The sequence below is a fragment of the Ascidia mentula genome, chromosome 2, assembly GCF_947561715.1.
Source record: "Ascidia mentula chromosome 2, kaAscMent1.1, whole genome shotgun sequence".
Classification (NCBI taxonomy): domain Eukaryota; kingdom Metazoa; phylum Chordata; class Ascidiacea; order Phlebobranchia; family Ascidiidae; genus Ascidia; species Ascidia mentula.
Window position 1 is genome coordinate 6927244 of NC_138567.1, and position 18720 is coordinate 6945963.

An 18720-nucleotide genomic window follows, 5' to 3' on the forward strand; every position below is an offset into this window, starting at 1 on the left:
GCAAAAAATTATTCGACTGTATGTTTTCAGTGGTAAAAAGTGAATAGTTATCAGTGCAAGAAAGAGCCATTAGCTAGCACAGTGCCATAGTCATCAGCGGCACTGATGAAACCCTACAGGTCGAAACAGTGTCTACACCCTGTCTGCAGCTCTTAATCAATTGTTATCAATGTCATATGCATAACTTTCAAAAGAACATCACACAAAAGTTGACAATAGTGGACAAAAGTCTATTGCACTAGAGTTGTGATAAAAGTGTATGAGGTGGAAATCGCCACGGCGATTAAAGAATAATTACAAGAACCGATTTGACACAAAACACATGTGATAACTTTTTTTATTGATGATAATTGGTGATGTAATTACCGACCTGCTGCTGCGTAGCAATTGTATCTTCCCCGTGGAACGTAACAGCACCCCGCCGCACCGCATGATTCAGAACCTAGAGACTTTCCAGCCGGGCATGCACTTCTTCTGTAATAAGGGGCCCAGCACTTGCAATTGGCATCTGCGCGCAAACAGTAAATGTATAATGGCGTGCTATTGGTCTGTCGTTCGTCAAACGTTCCAATAAAACTTGCGTGCAATAGTCATTTACACCCGGTGCGATTAGGGTTCATTTCCTACGTAAAATTTCTTGCGAAGTATACGCTTTGCATTTAAGTTGTCAAAGAGATTGTCAGAATTCGAAAAAGTTCTTGGCACAAATTCAAATCAAATGCAAAGAATTTCACTTACCAATATTAGAACTTCCAAAGTGCGTAAGAGCAAAGAAAAATATCACCACCAAAAATTTCATGTCTAAACTCCTGCTGAACTTTACCATTAAAATTAACAGATATTTATTTATGCAATACTGTTTTTTAATTATTTATGTAATTAAACTATCAATACACAAGCTAACTTATCTTAACAAACCGAGATTTATTCTGTGATTGCAATAGTGGCATACAACAATATAGCGTATACCAAACGAAGTTAAATCAAATTTCTTTTGTTTATTAGATTTAAAAAAAAATCATTCTACTACAAAAAGCACATCTGCAGAAACTATAGCGGTCAACAATATACTAGCAGCTCTTATATATTGACACAAGAAACGTCTTAACTCGAGTGTCGTTATTCGTTTGACGTTAAAAACAGATTCCTTTTTCTTGAAACCTGTCCGTCAACTCCGGATACTGGTGACATTAACTGCGTTATATGGCATCGGTTATTGCTTGAAAGCGCAAGCGATATATATTTGTTACTCAAAGACAGTTATGTAGTTGCAACCGTTTCCCCGGGGCAGACTTGTCGTGTGAAAAAAAACGAAATTGAACTTGCACTAATTGGTGTCGAGCGAAATAGGGCGTTCTCTGTTTACTTTGAGTGATGAGTCTCGTCGCCGACGTCGTTGGTGATCGTTCAGGGTTCGTTACTAGCGTTGTGCAAACATATATCTTCGACTATCTGTTTGTATTTAAACAAGTAAAATTGGATTGCCGAAAATTCGGATCCATATTGCAGTTCAATCCGATCAAGAAAGAGTTGTTTCGCCAGTTGTGTTATACGGATTGCCTGCAACCAACTAAAAATAATATACGCTCGGAGAATATTTCTGTTTCCGTTGTGATATTAAATGCCAAAATTTGATTGTCTTGGAATTGGACGTTTAGCTGAATATATTGAATGTGAATACATTGCGGAGAAAGTTCAATCACTGTTTGCCAGAAATTGTCATACGTTTATGGTGGCGGTGTTCCCGGGGTTTAGAATGTCTACGCTGTAATGTCTAATGGGCGAGGGCGTTTTAGAACGGACGGTTGACAAACAAACATTGCTCCGTACATGCGTAACTCATATAAATATGATGTTGTTTGTTGTAAAAACTTGTATTTCAGGCGATAAAGTATAAAATGTGCAGTTTATCGACACGATGTTAAAAAAAACTACATTGGGGCTACTTAAAAAAAAGTTCACTGCTCAACTCAAAATTTAATTGTTGAAATTAATAGCTTGTTTTTACTGGACCATATTTTGATGCTAACCTGTCGAATGTAGTGTTTCTATTTTTTGTAAGTTCAACATTGCATACGCCGTGTCCCCGTTAAAGTGTTTAAGAACATGTGCGTATTTCAGGTGTTGAAAAACATTTTCGAACGCTTCATTTTCCAAACGTCCACAAACAAAAAACACAAACATCACGAATAAATAATAGAATCCACGACGCACTGTGGGCGTGACCTCTTCCTCTCCGTACAACATCATCTTTCTCTGAAAAATCAAGGATAGTCTAAAAAAAAGATCAATATAGTAATAACTATTTCTAGAGAAAAGAATTATGCCAAAATTATAAAATATTCACGCATGAGAATCAAAAACCACCAATGTATTCAGGTTTCAACCTTTGGAGGCCACACTTACAAACACCCATTGCAGCTACAATGTCATCGGTCTTGCTGTGCAGGTCGTGGAAATTGGCAAAAAACACCCTCGAAGGGCTGCCAATCACAGCCAACAGAGCCGACATGTCCACTCCAAGGCCAACTCCATAACCGAGGATTTCCACGTTGTTACTCTTTGCCAATGCAACAGCGGCCGGAATGTTTCTGAAATGTCATTGAACACTGTCACAATTTGCAGAATAATATTCAAAGGCATGTGCGGATTAATTACAAATATTTAATGCCAAAAGCGGACTTATTGGAAACATACATTCCGGCAACTTACGGTGCATCAGATGGATAACCATCAGTAATAAGCAAAATGATTCGTCTTGCTTCAGGGTGTTGGAATTCAGAAAGCACTGTATGTGTGATTGCGCTGGCTGTAAGTGTAATGCCGCCGGTATACTGAAAAAATATCATTTGTTGAATTCCTTTGCAACTACAAAAGGTTTTATGAAACTAAAAAATAGTTCACGAAAGGCGGTAGTTACACCTTACGCCCTTACCGCTATGGAGTCGATAGCAAGGTCCATCATAGATTGGTCAATATGCTGACCGAGAACAATTTGAGTCGAAACCGTGGATGCGTATCGAACCTGCGTGACAAAAACAAATATTTAAATAAAACTGGTTGCTTGGCCCAGTATGATCTTCGTTCGTGAAGGTTTCCCTTTTTTGTAAAAAGAACATATATATTGGGGTCCTGAAACAACATTACTAGAGCGATGCCGCGATGCCCATACAAACTAGCGGTTAGATTTTTTCTATTGGGCACAGAGTGTAAACAAATATTCCACACTCCTTAATTTTATATTCTGGGTTTCTTACCACTCCAATTTTGACGTCGCCTTTACCAATGTCAAACTGTGCAGTAAAACTCTTCATCCAGTTCTTAATTAAGCCAAAGTTGGAACTTCCTATGGAACCCGACGAATCAACAACCAGCATAAGTTCCACTTTTTCTGTATAAAAATGAATATTTCTTGATTCCGTGGATTACAAACCGACAGACGTTACCACCGTGAAATGTACTATGACCAAAGCTGTAGCGCAACACTTTCTGGAGTAAAATCGCATTAAAAAAAACGAAGTGCTTTATCTGGAGTTAACATTTTACAAAACTGTACAGAACAAGTTTTTAAACGAAAATCAACCTAAACTTTTTGACGATTTTTGTTTCCCTTTTCCTTTCCAGCCACACATGACTTAATTATAACAAGAAAACAAGAAGCGGTGCATTGGAGCTTGTGCAATAAAACTCTACCCCACTTCACACATGGCCTGATCTACTGCATTCTTACTTGAACCCAGGCTGGTGATGAATCTTGTTGCGTGGAAACAAGGAGTGAGGTTGCTAGTTACTCTCATCGGATCCCAGCAACATCCAAAGGCAATACACCGGGACCTGAATGGCAAGGGGCCAAATTCACGTAACTTTTATAAAAATATGCAGTGATAGTCGTGTACGACAGTCGCATGCATTTGTGGGTAACAGCGTGATGTTTACTTTGCAATTAACAAAATTCTTCTCAAAATCATAACGTTGCCTGGCATTGCAGCCAAGCTGGATCAGCCAAGTTCGGAGCGAGATCTGAAAAATCAAGCTCCGGTGAGGTTTGAACTCACGACCATGGGATAACCAGGCCCAACGTTATAGATACAACTTCACACTTCATTTTTGGATTGGTTACTGTAGATCGAATTATCTTAGTGTAAAGTGTACGGAAAGATTTTTCACACCTGGTAGTGTCGTCTCCGCCACATTGACTCCGTCTGTAATCGGGACAAACTTTCTTGATCCGAGCACCCCCAAACCTATCGAATTTCGGTTTCAAATAGTGGACGTGCTCAAGGGGATCCACCGTGCGGTAGTTTTGCGTCGGCGCAGCAAATGGTTGGGAAATATCTGCAATAGTTTATTTATTGATGTTAATACTTTTGATGTTAAAACATTGCAGAATGGGCAAAAACTTTGTTGAAATGCTGGGTGTTTTTTACATGGATTCGATTTAGAATACACCGTGTCAGTCTTTTGCCATTCAACCATGCTTTCTGGGATAGTGATTGAATTTTTACCATACAAGTATCAAGCTTTGGATAGGGAATTTCCTCGGTCTGCCTGGGGAAATTATAGGAAGGCGCAATGAAGCCTATACCTAAATGCGGGTAAAAGCGAACAAAAATGGCAACAACGCTTCAAGCCACGTTTCAGTGACTATTTATAAAAAAAAAGCGCAATCATGGTAATCAAAAGTGTAATCAATATTTCAGTCAAATTTAAGGCCATTACCACTTGAAGGTTGATAACATTTTGGCTGGAACTCGGCGTTGTAACAACAACCTGCATTCTCGCACACAGAGCGTGGAAGAACGTAGCGATTGTAAAGTTTTTGGCACTGTTGTCGCTCACTCAAGTTTACGCGACACTGCTCGATCGGACACACACCTGTTGAAACAAATCAGAACAAAATGAAAAAAATGGGTGTACGTTGCTGCAAACACATTCTAACGTATTCTCTACCGGACTCAAGGTCCCCTAAATGTTTTCAGAAATCACCGTAAAATACATGCTTCAGAAATAAAAATTGAACTATTCAAGTGCAGGTGTGTAATGAGGCACTGACTACAAGCCTAGTTTGGTTTTCAAACACAAATGCAAAAAAATGCTGTTCTGATTTTTATCGTGGTTTTGTGATTACAATTTGCAAATCCATTCTTCCGTATATCGACAATACATCAAAAAATTTCAGGGTACTATAAAGAAACAATTTCACACAAAATTTCATAATCCGCTCAAACTGACCTGTTGCTCTGTAGCAAGTTGCTCCGAAGAAGAGTCTAGGGCGACGGTAACAACATCCTGCTGCTTCACATTGTTCTGGTGTCACGGGTGCCGAAGCTGGGAAGCACGGTTTTCTTCTGTATGACTTCACCCAGCACTTACAGTTGCTATCTGTGAAATAGATTCTCAGTTAAAATCTTTTCAAACAAAAAAACGCTCTTCAAATGCATTTTTGGTTTGCCATATAACAAGGCTGCAATGTGATTTATCGATCAAACAACGTGCGCGTATTTCGAGCCCCTGAAAACGATTTGCGTACCCCATATATTTGTCAGACAAATCTTACCACTGTTTCCCTATTATTTTATATTTCTGCGACAGAAAGAAAGAGGCTCTGCCGTTGCTTCATTCTGGGAATAAATTAAGTAAATTGCACTTCGGTCAAACCCATATACTAAGAATTCGCGGCAAGGATATGATGGGTTCGAATCCCGGTGTAATAAAAAAAAAATATATGCGCATAAAAATATATACATAGCAAAGTACGCATTGCTGGTGTTGGGTTATTGTAAACCGTCCATTTTCGAAAAACACGTAAAAATTTTTACGTTTATTTCCACTGCGGCAAACTATACTAGAAAAATAAAAGAAAGTATGCGTGCAATTTACTTACCAACATCAGCCTGTGAAGTGGCGAAGGTTGTCAAAATTACTAAACATGTTATAAAACTAAGCATTTTGTACAGCGCGGTTGATACGGAAACAATATAACTCACAGCGTACTTTCACAAAATACGCCCAATTAGGGGACGTCGTTGGGTTTTTATGCCGTTGGACGTCGGCGATTTCGGAGCAATTGCAATTAGGCGTAATTAATGCGATCGTGGCTCTCGTTTCCGAAGGAGGGACGTAACCATGAACTGGAAACATATTTCGATTTGACACGCCTCAAAGGTGAAGTACTTTCTCCGTGACTGTCACCGAATCGCGCGTGTCCACTTCCAACTTTATGTCCGATCACAACACGGAGTGGAATGTGACTTGCTGCTTCGTCGCAGTCATTTTTTTAACAAGTATTTTCGGTCAAACAATCCTAATAATTCAATTAATGCGCATAAATATCGTTGCCCAATTTCGCAGGTCTTTTGTTGATTTTGTGGTTGAGTTTAACCATCGGTGTGAAATACTATGGCGAAAATGGAACACAACGCAATAAACGACGCAGTTCTTTAGTGTATGCATGAAATGATTACAGCACTCAACAGTTTGCAAACAGACTAGAACTTTGAATGGAGATCTATACGACACCACACTTAGAAGAAGATCCTATTTTGTGGTTAAGTTGCAGATTATATGGTTTAGAGCTGCTTTAATGGTAAAATATCGGGTACAGTTTGCAATTACTGTATTGCAAATTTCGTATAAATTTTCCTATGTTTATTAAAGTTATAATGCAACAGCGTAAAGCGTAACTTGCGGTCGGACAATTTCTCGAAACACTTTTCCCAAAACGACGCATGTTTTTCCCTGATTGACGTGGTTTGAATCGTATTGGTCACGACCAGAAAATAAATGATAAGTTCCTGGCAATTGGGCGGTGTTATGCCACGTATCATAAGCCCGAGCCGCCAGAAGTGCAATTCTCCTTTCTGAAATGTCCCGATGGACAAAATTATGCGCTTCGTTGACGAGCGCAAGGTACTTCGGGCTTCGAGATTTAGTGTTAAATCAATTTGAAAGAAAAAAACATCATGACACCAATTTAGCTTTCTCCTTGTTGCAAACAATGCAAAGTGGTTGGTGTGATTTGCATTGGGGTTGGAAATACCACAGAATTATAATCCGTGTTTGATTTACTAAAAAAACTGTAAATTCCCATCTTATCCTTATGCTCTTTCAGGCCAATGTTTTTGCCGAAACATCTATCGGGCAGCATATTTGCGTATAACCACTCTATGCAATGTCTACGTACCCTCGTCCGAATCCATTGGTAAAGGCCACGGCTTTTAAACTGCGCGTCGCCACGTCCTTATGTGCGTCGTTTCGAGGTTTCAAGGGGCGTAACAATTCAAACAAAGAAATGGAATTTTTCATGAAAAAAGAGGCAGGTAACAACTAACTCAACCTGCCACTGATTATTACAAACACAAATCGTTCTGATAGATTTATCGTCTGTGCGTCGCCGTTGCGGTGAATCTTTTCAACGAAACACGCTCGCGAAAAACTTCAAGAATCACGGGGTATAAACGCGTCTCGGTTGAAGGTTGCTGGTGGTGTTAATCCGATATCCGATCCTGGTTACTTCGCATTTCCTGATGTGGACCATCGTCGTTCAACAATAATTTCTTCATACAAAGACATGATTTGCGTTGCGTTGCGCAGACTCCATTATATTACCAAAACTTTTACATAGGCCCGCTCTACCGTGTCGCCTTGCCCTTGCGATACGCTCTCGTTTCCAATGATCCGCCACCAAAACATCATTTGACGTGCAATGATGCAGAAAATTAGACACCTTTTTTCACTTAAAATTTGCCCCCAATACATACAGTGAACTGATAACTTGCAACAGTGAAAACTCATGGCTTCATACAAAATGGTTTATAAATAAACCACATGAGTGGTGTAACAGGACAACTGACTAAAATGATTAGGATTTAGACAAATTATTTAAGCAGTTGGAAATTGTTTATGTTTTGAACTATATAGATAGACAGGTGGACAAATCTCTGCTAACATCCTTTCTCAGTCATGTGCAGATAGTTTGGTAATTTCAGCGCAGTCAAACGTTGTTACACAACAACCGACTTTTCCAACATTACGACCGTGGCAGTTCAGATTATTTACGTTGTCGCCAAACTGCGGAGTTTTGGGTCAACTATATTCACTGGCACAGTAGCATGTATAGAAAAGTGAGGTTGCGCGATTGAGCAGGCCTGCTTTGTGAGTTTCATCGCAACTAAATTAGTGAAACTAACAATAAAAAACTGAGTATATTTTCGGCCTGCATGAACCTTATTTTACAACGCTTCTGTGTTGTGTGTTTAGAATAACTTGTGTACAAGTTGCTTTTACTATTTTTTGGCGTCGGAATCCTTTCAAATATGCAGATGAATCAGCCCCAAGTTATCGCACAACAACCAACTTTCACAAATGTTACGACCGTGGTGGTGGAACAACCCGGCAGAAAGAAAGCTTGGTCATCAAACTTGTCGGATTGTTGCGCGGACATGAAAGTCTGTACGTATCATTTTTTTGTATCTGCTCCTTCTAATATTTCTAACCATAAAAGCGGTGGTAAAAGTAAGCCGATACGGTGTGGAATGCACGCAGTTCCGGTAAGAATTTAACTGATATTGTTTCATGATTAGTTTTGAGAAACTTCAATTTCGCGAACTTATTCGCGTATTTGTGCAATACCATATAATCAGAGGCGTACAAAGAAGTTTAAAGCTGTAACTCAAAAATAAAAAGTAACGTTTTAAGTTAGGAACGTTAGTACGACTTGTTGAAATAGTTTGTCATCAGAAAAACTTCAAGAACCACTGTTTAATGCAATTTGCTTGCTTTGCTTTCCCGCAAATGTTTTGCCTGAAGTTTTTATATACGACGGCAGAGTGGTCGCATTGTTTTTCGGAAAACCACGATTACAAACTGTTTCTAAATATCTTAAGGTTTTGTTACAGGCTGCTGCGTTTTTTGTTGTCAGTACTGGTATTTTGGATGCATGGCTTCTCGCATGGGTGAGAACTTCTGTGTTGGACTGTGCGGATGCCATCTCGCCATGAGGGCCAGATTTCGTGGAACTCATGATATAGGGGTGAGATAACTGACGTCATTGGATTGCGGTCTGAAAGGGACAACGTTTGTGATTTAACTATTAAATAGTAATTTCCATTGAGGAGTAATTCGTTTATACTGAACGACCTGTTACGTGGTTTCAAGTTAAGAATTATGTAGCGTGGATAAACAACTGTGTATATTGTGTATGAGGTTTTGCATCGCGTCCAAATTTCTAAGATTTGTCTTATTTTAGACAATTCTAGAATGTTTTACAAAATCTTGTCTGTGTTAATTTTGCAGGGAGGCATCTGTGAAGACTTCTGCATTCTCAACCACTGCCATATGTGTGCCATGTGCCAACTGGCAAGAGAAATGGACCACCTGGGATATCCCTCTAAGTGCTAAACAATACTGCCCTGAGACAATTCTTTGTAGTCCTTGTAGTGTTTGTACCGGCAATGCATTAACTTACCTCTTCTATTAACGTCAATAATCACTTGTATAGCTGTCATTTGCCTGTGCGGTTAACGTAGTCAACGCCAACTAACGTAGTTTAATATGAGGCTTTGCAAAAATGCATATCTTGCCCTAACACTGCAGCGTCATCTATAGTTTGCACTTTGAAAAAACATAGCAAACGTGACATGGTATATTACCTTGAATGATGTGTTTGATGTTGCTATCGCCATGCCTTATAGTTTGCGACTATACGACGAATTAAAAAAATCTGATAAAAACTGGGGGTTGCTACAAACAACAGACATCCTTTTGTCTTCGCTGCAACTTGCTCGCTGACGCACTTCAGCTTTACAACATTCCTCAGGGTGTTGACACAACTGTAAAAGTCGCAAAACCCGTTTGAATGCCTTGAATGGAGAACACAATTTACAGGAAAATCGTGTGCTCTTTAACCTGTTTGAACTTGTTACTCGGGTTGGAACTGATTGCGATCGGTTCAAGGGGCGTTAGTTTGTATAATACCGGTTGGTATCACCCGCTGCGAACACGGAGTAGTAAAGTTACCCAATGAATGGGATTGAATCGCATACATGGGGGAAAACTATGTATTTTGATACATCACAGTGTAAGTTAATTCTGATGGAATTTCGTGCGTTTGCTTCGGTCAAATTGCATAAACAATGCAAACTGTCGTGCAGTCTGAAAAGGTTTAAACACCAAAAGCCACCAGACTTGTTATTAAACCTAGAGTCATGCGTTTACGCAAGAACGGCAAAATTTAAAATGTGACATAATTTCCCACTTTTGCGCAAACATGAGACTGGCGGTGTTGTAAGGAACTGCATCCAAACGCAAATACTGCGAACTTGCCTCTCAAGACTGAATTGACTAGATAAAGTGTATTTCGTCTAAGAGCGACACACCGCTTGCCTTTTTGTCGAGTTACAAAAATATTTCAAAACAACAACTCCGAAAATACTTTTACATCTAACGGTTCACAAAAGAAAGCAATTCGGAGTTCACGAATACCAACCGAATCAACCGCTATCATGTTCTTGCAAAAGGAGTTGTGTTTTTTTATGGTCGTGGTTCAAAGAATAGGCGTAAATACAAAAAGGCCTTTAAACTGGTGAACTTAACGGTCGTTTTTTTTGTATCACTTTACCTCTACACACGTACGTCATAACAGTGAGCAAGCACGGTTTGGGTACAAAGCATTTGGTTCGTGAAAAAGGTTTGTTATTTAACCAAGGCAAAACGAAAACAAAGCTGCTTTCTATATGCTATAGAAAACCCCAAACAATTTTGTAACGTCCGATATTGGGAAAAATTTTTGCAAGTCATTTGAGACTATGGTAGTTGACCTTCATCTTGAACTATTTGCTTTTCTGTGTAAATAGTATGTAAATGAATTCAAATCCTGAACAATGGATGGAAAATAAACACACGCTGGCTTTTTAACTGCGCTTGGGCCAAAATTCTCGCAAACGCGGACGAGTGTCTGACATTTTCTTTATTGTCTTTTTTTTGTTGAACTCTTTTTACTACTTTTTACAACGGCTTAAACATTTGACGATTTCACTTTCATCAAATTTGGCGCAGGGTGTTGGGACAGTTAGTTCGTTGGATTGCAGTGAATGCTAAGTAAAATGTTTTCGATAATTTTTATGCTGTTTGTTTAAAAGCAAGATTTTGGTACTTTCAAATAAAAGTCTTTTTGCGCGAGAGAGAGCCTTTTTTTCCGTTTTTAAAGAAATAAAGAAATGCGAGACAGAAACTTGTCCATGCATTGATTTTTTTAAGTTTAGACTTAGTCGAATACATCAACAATCTGATGATGAATAGTCAAACGAAATCAATTTTCCTGAATAAATTTGCTGACATAAATTAGAGGCTTGTTCCTTTAAAAGACATACAAAATGTAAGTTGATGCGTAATCGAGGGCCAGGAACTTACCAAGTTAATTAGCAAGTATCACCATGGAGCAGCAAGGAATTTGCTGTATATTTTTTGACTCGCATAACAATCCAATTCGATCGCCAGACCCACGTTGTCACCTCATCCGGAGTTTTTATGTCAACTACCCACTGGCACATTAAAATATATAGAAAAGTAAGCGAGTGGGAGTGAACAGATAGGCCTGCTTCGCATAATTTCGTCCCCATCCGAATAAAATGGAACCCAACAATCAAAAAATTGCATATTTTCGGTCGACTGTTCTTTTACAACGCTTCTGTCTTGTTTGTTTAGGATAACTTGTGTACAAGTTTCTTTTGCAATTTTTTGGCGTCGGAATCCTTTCAACTATGCAGATGAATCAGCCCCAAGTGGTCTCACAACAACCAACTTTTACCAATGTTACGACCGTGGTGATACAGCAGCCCGGCGGAAAGAAAGCTTGGTCGTCAAACTTGTCGGATTGTTGCGCGGACATTAAAGTCTGTACGTATGCAATATACACCCACATGTAGTTTCATTTACTGTATAGGCAAATCGACCAATCATGGCGCATTTTTGCAATATGCACTTGTTGTGATGTAAAACACTAAAATACATTTAGCGAACCCTATTTCAATTTGTATTCTTAAACTAATACAACACGTTGGTTAACCCGTTTCCGTATCATCGTTTGTGTTTTTTACTCGAAAGCTTAAATTAAACAATCATAGCCAGTAGGGAAAAATCACTAAAGTGAAAAACATTGTGATGTTACAGGCTTCTGCGTTTTATGCTGCCAAAACTGGTATTTTGGGTGCATGGCTTCTCGCATGGGTGAGAACTGCTGCGTTGGACTGAGCGGATGCCATCTCGCCATGAGGGCCAGATTCCGGGGAACCCATGATATCGGAGTAAGTAAAAAAATGTCATGGAATGCAAGACGCATGAACATAAGGTTTATATAACCAGAGTTAACCCCACGTCCAAATTTCTAAGATGTGTCCATATTTGTCACTGGGCGTCTATTTTAGAAACTTTGGGGTGTTTACTAAACCTTGTCTGTGCTACTTTTGCAGGGGGGCATTTGTGACGACTTCTGCATTCTCAGCAACTGTCATATGTGTGCCATGTGCCAATTGGCAAGAGAAATGGACCACCTGGGATATCCAAATAATGGTTGTTAAATCTACTTACGTCGTTTCGGAACTATAGTTGAACCCTTTTCTTTGATTATTATGGCTTTGCGATAACGACATGCAGCACAATGAACTGTCAGTAAACAATAATTTTTTGAATTACTTGCAATGGTGACAATAAAGCGTAGAAGCAATGCTAATTTTAATATTTACAATTTATATACCTGGCGTATGTTAATATATGTAAAAAGTTTGTATCTGCGATTTTTTTTTGATTTTTTTACAATTGCACTTTTACCAAACCAATAAAATGTGCTTCCAGCGGATACTTCAAAAAATTATTGTGGAAAAAGCATGAATCACTGTTTGAAATTATGTGAGTTGCTCTTTTTTGTAACAAAGTATTTTGAAGTTTGTACTTCATTTCTTATAAATGTTGCTGGGGTATTTTTTGGTTTCGTCAAAAACTCCCTTTTGTCCCCCGCAATTTTAAAACAGATAAAATCTGTATATTTGATTTGACAAAACTAAAAATACAAACACAAACGGAAAGCGCAGAAGTAATGCCATGCTCACGCATACCCAAACGGAAAGCATTCATTTTATTACTTAATTGTCAAAGTACAGTTTAGGGTGTAATGTCCTGACAGCAGCAAAGTTTTGTTGGGATTTAAAACATGCAGAGTAAGCGACCATGCATCATGAAGATTTACTATACAAAACCTAAAGATTTATTGCTTCGTTATGTTTTAAAGAATTGCATGTGTAGTGGTAAGAGGTAAAACAATTAGTTCGGGTAGATGGACGAAAACAAGAGTCTCCTGACCAAGGCTTTCGTAAGAGGTGCAAAGTGGGAGGACAAAGATGATCTCCTGGATATTGTCTACTGGAGTCGACAAATCCTTGCTGTAGTTGTTGGAATTTTGTGGGGAACATTCCCGCTGATCGGCATTGTTGCCATGGCTCTGTATGTTGGAGTTAGCACTTTGTCCATGCATTTCTATGTTACTGAATATCAGAAGCAAGATATTGACCAGTATGGAGGGTTTACAGAACTTGCAAAGGAGGGATTTTTGTCTGCATTTGCGACTTTTCTTGTGTCCTGGATAATTACCTACTCATCTTTACATTCTACATGATGCATTGTTGTGGGCATTTATATGAACTAGCAAAATTTTATTGTTATGTTATTGTGTGCCTGATTTGGTACATGTTGTTGGAATCCTATTTCTTGTGGTGGTAGTTTAATATATAGTTGTTGATCTAAATTTGGTGCAGCTCACGGTATGATGTAGCCTATATAACATGTCATTTGCAAAATTTCCTAGAAGTTGCCTTTTAAATGAATCTTAGTTGATTTATAATCACATATATTGCAAATTTTAGTGGTGATTTTGAAATATATTTGTTTTTATTTTGGAGCAAACAAGTATCAAACATTGCTTCAAAATTCAGATGCAATTATTTAAATGAAGTTATTTGCTGCCCAATCTTAGTACATTGTCTAACTCTGCATTGCAATTATATATACAGCAGTAACATTTGTGTGTTTAAACTTCCAGGTATATATATACACAATGTAGTAATACAAACATTCATAGGACATATAGATGAAGTAATTGTACCGCTTATTCAACCATGAAAAGGGCATGTATGTAGACAGGCCTTCTAAACTAGATGTGACACATTCTCTTTCATGTGAATGGCAAAGTTAAAATGAAGCACAGCCATAAGGACACTCGTGGAAGATCTAGCAGTAAGAAAAAAAAGCACAAGAGACAATCCTCAAGCTCACCCGAATCAGCATCTGCATCCAGGGACTTGAAAAAGAAAAAGAGGAAGAGCAAGTCGAGGAAAAGGTCCACTTCGTCAGCATCCTGCAGCAGTTCCACTGATAGTCAAAAACGCCAAAAGAAGGAAAAAAAGAACAAAGCAAAACTGAAAAAAAGAAAGCACAGTAAAAGTTCTTCAAAGGATGAGAAATATAAAAAGAAAGCAAGAGTAGACAGTTCCCATACAGATACAGGTAACCTGACTCACATCCTAGCTCCCAATATATATGCTATCCAACATGTCACCTGATCTAATGACTGTTTATCTTAAGTAAAATATTGCTAAAATGATTGAATGCTTACATACCAAATTATGTTGAGTAACAAAGGAATAAGCTGTTTTTCCCGTATCAAATCAATTCTCTGTTGAAAGGATAGTTTTTATGCTTTTTGTAATGTTTCTATGATGCATAATTTTCCAGCAGCAGATCCCCGTGCATTAGCTATGCGGCCTATGACACAAGCAGAGTGGGAGGCGAAGCAGAGCGTCGTGAGACGTGTTTACGACGAAGAGACTGGACGATCGAGGTTGGTAAAAGGCGACGGCGAAATCCTGGAAGAGATTGTGTCTCGACAGCGCCACCAAGAGATCAATAGACAAGCTACGATGGGCGACGGCGCCTCATTTCAAAATCGCCTTGGTTTAAGCAACCGATAATCTGCCAACACTGAATTGTCGTGGTCGTTTTGGTGTGACAGACAATCACACCAAAATAAAAATTCTCGTACAAAGAGTTTCTGCCTAATTTTTTTTGAAAAGGTGGAAGACTCTATTACAGTGCGAAGTGCCTTCTTTTTTTCAAATCTTAAAAGTGCGTGTTTATAAAAAAGCAAAAATGCATTATTTAAAGCTAGTAGATTCGAGCCAGCGAATTTCGCTTCGGCGATTTGGTCTTCGTCGGCGCCTGGAGTCGTTTTTTGTTGCTTGCCACGCTTTTCCCTTTGGGCGACTGTTGAGCTGGTCTAGACATCCTCTCCAACCGTTCGGCAAGGTCTGGGTACAACCTCTCGATATTATTGAGCAACGGTTCGTATTTGTGCGGTTCAATTTCTATGTTGGGCGACCCTGCGGCATACAAAGTGGTAAACTGAATACGGGCTATTTTTAGTAGTTTAATAGTCTGTTCTTCTGGCACAGTAAAACGTAACTTTTATTCCATTGCCCTGAGGAGGCCTTGTTGGAGCAGGCGATAAAAATAAATATGCCTGCCAGCAACAGAAATATTATGTTTTTAGTAGTTGTGCTTGTCAAGTTTGGCGAAAATTGGGGTTTTAAAACATCACCAGTTTTGCGTTCCAACGCAAGACAGTTCCTAAATTTCCCTTTTCAAAACGTCAAACCTATTCTAAACAACGTGATGCTAACTTAATGCCGCAGATAGAGTTTGGGTCTTACTTGTGATTTTGACCAGAACGTATTTCCTTCTTCCCTCAAGATGTTGGCTCGCGTAGTCTGTGAGGTTTTCTTTTTCCGAAATGTTTGAGATTTGTCCACTTTCGTCAACTAAATCGAGCGTAACTGTGTGGGACAAAAGGTGACCGTAAGAATTATCAAACAACAATAATAATAAAATATCGATACGCGGTGTAAAGTCATTAATATGAATGTCATGGGTTGTTCCAGCTACGTTTACCGTTTCATTTAAGCACCAGATGTTCAAATATTGCTAAAGTGTCAAGTTTTGCTCCAAAAGCTGTTATTTGTCACAATATATCAGACGTATACGATTCTATGCAACAAACAGCAGTGTGCTGCTGGAGAGAACACTTTGCAAAATGTCCCCCCTATCTAAATAAAGACTCAGTACACAACGGCACCAAATGTTATGTTTGGAATTAGCTTGTAGGTGAGCATGACACAAAAGCGACAATATGGAAGACGTTTGTAGCAAGTCGTTTCAAGTTCGCGGTGTCTGGATTTGGAACTATAGTCCAACCAAAGCAAAGAAGCTCCTTTGTTCCGTTACAGTTCAGCTTACGACTCTACGCTTTTTCCTATGCGAAAGAAGCAGGTACGCGGATTGCCGCATTTTGGTTGTTTTTCTTTGTGTATACGTGAGCCATTATTTACTTAAACGGCATTTCCGTACGTGGCTTTTTAATCCCGTTTTCGCGGTAGTCAGAAATAACAATCCATCTCCTGGCGCAAACGATAATTGTTTTCTTTGCGAACCCTGGGGAATCTATCTCGTATCTGTCACTTTTGAGATGCCCTAGAATGGTTGAACGGACGAACACGATATAACAGCAATAGCGAACTATTTGACAAAAGCAAGAAAAGAACATTGCCTACTTCCATCCTCGCATTGACATTTCTCTTTGATACACTCCAGGAGAAGCAAGCTTTTGCAATGCGGGTTGAAAAGTTCCTCTTTATTGTCTGTGAAATTGAGTTTCATGTGAATCAAGTATTGTTTTTCACCACCACTAAAACCGTCTTCAAATTAAACGTTGGGGGTCGCTACACATAACCTACCTCCATATTTCACAGTTATGAAAAGTTGATTTGACATGCTGAGCAGGCGTTTGTTTGAAATCCTCTAAAATATAAGGATATTGTGTGAAAATACTCGTGTTTCAATAAGCGCAATCAAACTATAACTACAAATACCTTTTGCTGATCCTTCTTGACAGTAGTCCACGCAGTAAGGCAAAGTGGTTGGTCACATTCACGAAACAATGCACATATTGTGATTAAACAAGCTGTTTGTTATCTGCATTTTCAAGTACAAGTGGTTGAAATATTCACAGCAATGTTGGCAAATCGTCACACACACACACTGCGTAAAACTTCTTAAAATCATTTCGCCTCGCGGTCACAAATTTGCACAAAGATTTAGGCCTGGTTAATGCTATGGAGCGCCCTGTGTTTGTTGTCAAAGGCGGTCGTGACTACGTTCTGCCTCTACGCATTATTTTCGACATGTCTTTCAAATCTGAATGTAAACTCCGTGTTGTTTAAGCACATTCAATATCAAGGAAGATGAGGATGTACATAATTTTATGTAATAATCCTCAGGGTGCCTAAGTTATCACAGAAAGCAACAATCATGTTCTTCCTTCGTCTGCCTCTAACACTTTTAACATGCGGTTGATCTGGTTCGAAATGTTATAGTCCTCTATGTCTTGTTTTCCAAATATCAGACAAAAAACTCCCTGTTGTATGACATAATTATAATTAATATACCTGCAACGCGAAACTTGTAAAAGCGTGGACGTCGTGTATACTATTCTTGGCAACGACAATACCGCGCAACCTCCTGTCAACCACCTTTGCTTGAGGTATGTATTGAGTTCCGTCGAAGACCTATCACATTCCTAACAGTTGTTTCCGTGGAGGCGCCGCCCGTAACTTTAGATTCACTTCCAAGAATCGACGGCGATGATACAGGGTTTTTTATTCGTTTGCCCGCGAGTGTGATGTTTGTGTTATACTTTTGTTAGGATGCGGCGCACGGTTGAGCCCTCTCTATGATACACATTAATAAAGACAAATGGCGACCGCTTCTGAAGTGCGCGGTTGTTGCTTCATATGCGAGAAGTTTTCACAACTCTGCCTCAAACACAATTGTACTGTCAACAGTGGCATCTGCTTTCGCTCCCCTCTTAGTGGAAAGAATAGAATAATATTTTGTGAACTTAAGATTATTCTGCCACATCCCAAATTATCCACGGTTCGGAATTTAGATGTGTCTTGCTGAGAATTATACACTTAAATATTTCGAAATGACACTGTTCTGAATTTGAATTGATGTTTTTTGGGTTAAACTGACCAATTTGATTGATTTGTAATATTTTCAGTGAAACTTATATTCATAAAAAATCGTGACTGTTTTTATTTCGAAAATCACTTTTTCGGTTGTAATGTCTCATCCGTTTTAGCTCTAAAAACATGTGTGCTGTGCGGTTGTTGTACAATTGCGGTAAACCCAGTGAAGGGTAAGTTAATGCTCAATATCAATTTTACTTTTAAGATTTTGTTTGTTGTTGGTTGCAACTTCAAAAAAATATTTGAATAACTGTGTTATTTTGCAACTGCTGTATGAATAACCACAATAAACCTTTTTGCCTAAACTTGCGCTAGACTAATTTGAAAATATTTTTTTCCAAGTTTCACTTTTTTAACAGTTGCGTACAGTAGATAAATGTTTCTGTGTATTTTTCCAAAGGAGTCAAGACAACAAGAGATATTTTAATACCCATAATTCATAAAACTTACGTGAAAAAATACTAAGTTTAGATTAGGCTATATAGGAATGTTAAAAATTTAATTTGGTTTATTTTAAAATTATTGTTATTCTAATGCTTTAATGTTTCAATTGCCTAAATTAACTGCCAATTTTATCCCTAAGGTGAAATTA

At 38.7% G+C, this 18720-nt stretch overlaps 5 protein-coding genes across 7 annotated transcripts; 3 read left to right on the forward strand and 2 right to left on the reverse strand.

Moving 5' to 3' along the window:
- Positions 1–2042: 2042 nt before the first annotated feature.
- LOC145890526 (uncharacterized) lies at positions 2043–7648 on the reverse strand. 2 transcript variants are annotated; one of them, XM_082981634.1, is made up of 10 exons: positions 5885–7648; positions 5233–5382; positions 4720–4875; positions 4170–4335; positions 3731–3834; positions 3258–3391; positions 2936–3025; positions 2713–2834; positions 2407–2591; positions 2043–2256 (listed from the first exon to the last, which is right to left on the reverse strand). In XM_082981634.1, coding segments are annotated over exons 1-10 (1173 nt in total). In that variant the 5' UTR covers positions 5949–7648; the 3' UTR covers positions 2043–2254. The 2 variants fall into 2 exon arrangements, with proteins under 2 accessions (XP_082837760.1, XP_082837759.1); XM_082981633.1 differs by having other exon boundaries at positions 2044–2256; positions 2403–2591.
- Positions 7649–8263: 615 nt separating this feature from the next.
- Positions 8264–10115, forward strand: LOC145890528 (placenta-specific gene 8 protein-like). Its single transcript, XM_082981636.1, has 3 exons — positions 8264–8451; positions 8898–9031; positions 9295–10115. The coding sequence occupies exons 1-3, from the start codon at positions 8316–8318 to the stop codon at positions 9397–9399; spliced, it is 375 nt and encodes a 124-aa protein (XP_082837762.1). The 5' UTR covers positions 8264–8315; the 3' UTR covers positions 9400–10115.
- Positions 10116–13285: 3170 nt separating this feature from the next.
- Positions 13286–14088, forward strand: LOC145888869 (GEL complex subunit OPTI-like). The gene has a single exon (XM_082979739.1). It carries the CDS (start codon positions 13328–13330, stop codon positions 13664–13666), a length of 339 nt encoding a protein of 112 aa, XP_082835865.1. The 5' UTR covers positions 13286–13327; the 3' UTR covers positions 13667–14088.
- Positions 14089–14093: 5 nt separating this feature from the next.
- On the forward strand, positions 14094–15082 carry LOC145888867 (uncharacterized). Of its 2 annotated transcripts, none has more exons than XM_082979736.1 (2): positions 14094–14553; positions 14782–15082. In XM_082979736.1, exons 1-2 carry the CDS (start codon positions 14244–14246, stop codon positions 15015–15017), a joined length of 546 nt encoding a protein of 181 aa, XP_082835862.1. In that variant the 5' UTR covers positions 14094–14243; the 3' UTR covers positions 15018–15082. The 2 variants fall into 2 exon arrangements, with proteins under 2 accessions (XP_082835862.1, XP_082835863.1); XM_082979737.1 differs by having other exon boundaries at positions 14785–15082.
- A 5-nt stretch (positions 15083–15087) lies between these two features.
- On the reverse strand, positions 15088–17079 carry LOC145888868 (uncharacterized protein CXorf65 homolog). Its single transcript, XM_082979738.1, has 5 exons — positions 16971–17079; positions 16836–16899; positions 16653–16739; positions 15756–15878; positions 15088–15425 (listed from the first exon to the last, which is right to left on the reverse strand). Exons 2-5 carry the CDS (start codon positions 16870–16872, stop codon positions 15211–15213), a joined length of 462 nt encoding a protein of 153 aa, XP_082835864.1. The 5' UTR covers positions 16873–16899; positions 16971–17079; the 3' UTR covers positions 15088–15210.
- Positions 17080–18720: the final 1641 nt, after the last annotated feature.

Excerpts from the sequence above, each read along its gene's own strand:
- LOC145888867 (XM_082979736.1), top strand. The coding sequence starts at position 14,244 with ATGAAGCACAGCCATAAGGACACTCGTGGAAGATCTAGCAGTAAGAAA. Across the intron at positions 14,554-14,781 it reads CAGTTCCCATACAGATACAG|CAGCAGATCCCCGTGCATTA; the intron begins GTAACCTGACTC and ends ATAATTTTCCAG.
- LOC145888869 (XM_082979739.1), top strand. The coding sequence starts at position 13,328 with ATGGACGAAAACAAGAGTCTCCTGACCAAGGCTTTCGTAAGAGGTGCA.
- LOC145890528 (XM_082981636.1), top strand. The coding sequence starts at position 8,316 with ATGCAGATGAATCAGCCCCAAGTTATCGCACAACAACCAACTTTCACA. Across the intron at positions 8,452-8,897 it reads TTGCGCGGACATGAAAGTCT|GCTGCTGCGTTTTTTGTTGT; the intron begins GTACGTATCATT and ends GTTTTGTTACAG. Across the intron at positions 9,032-9,294 it reads GTGGAACTCATGATATAGGG|GGAGGCATCTGTGAAGACTT; the intron begins GTGAGATAACTG and ends TTAATTTTGCAG.
- LOC145890526 (XM_082981633.1), bottom strand. The coding sequence starts at position 5,948 with ATGCTTAGTTTTATAACATGTTTAGTAATTTTGACAACCTTCGCCACT. Across the intron at positions 5,383-5,884 it reads CACTTCACAGGCTGATGTTG|ATAGCAACTGTAAGTGCTGG; the intron begins GTAAGTAAATTG and ends TCTATTTCACAG. Across the intron at positions 4,336-4,719 it reads ATGTTATCAACCTTCAAGTG|ATATTTCCCAACCATTTGCT; the intron begins GTAATGGCCTTA and ends AAACTATTGCAG.
- LOC145888868 (XM_082979738.1), bottom strand. The coding sequence starts at position 16,872 with ATGTCAAATCAACTTTTCATAACTGTGAAATATGGAG. Across the intron at positions 15,879-16,652 it reads ATGTCAATGCGAGGATGGAA|TTACGCTCGATTTAGTTGAC; the intron begins GTAGGCAATGTT and ends TGTCCCACACAG. Across the intron at positions 15,426-15,755 it reads CGTTCTGGTCAAAATCACAA|GGTCGCCCAACATAGAAATT; the intron begins GTAAGACCCAAA and ends TGTATGCCGCAG.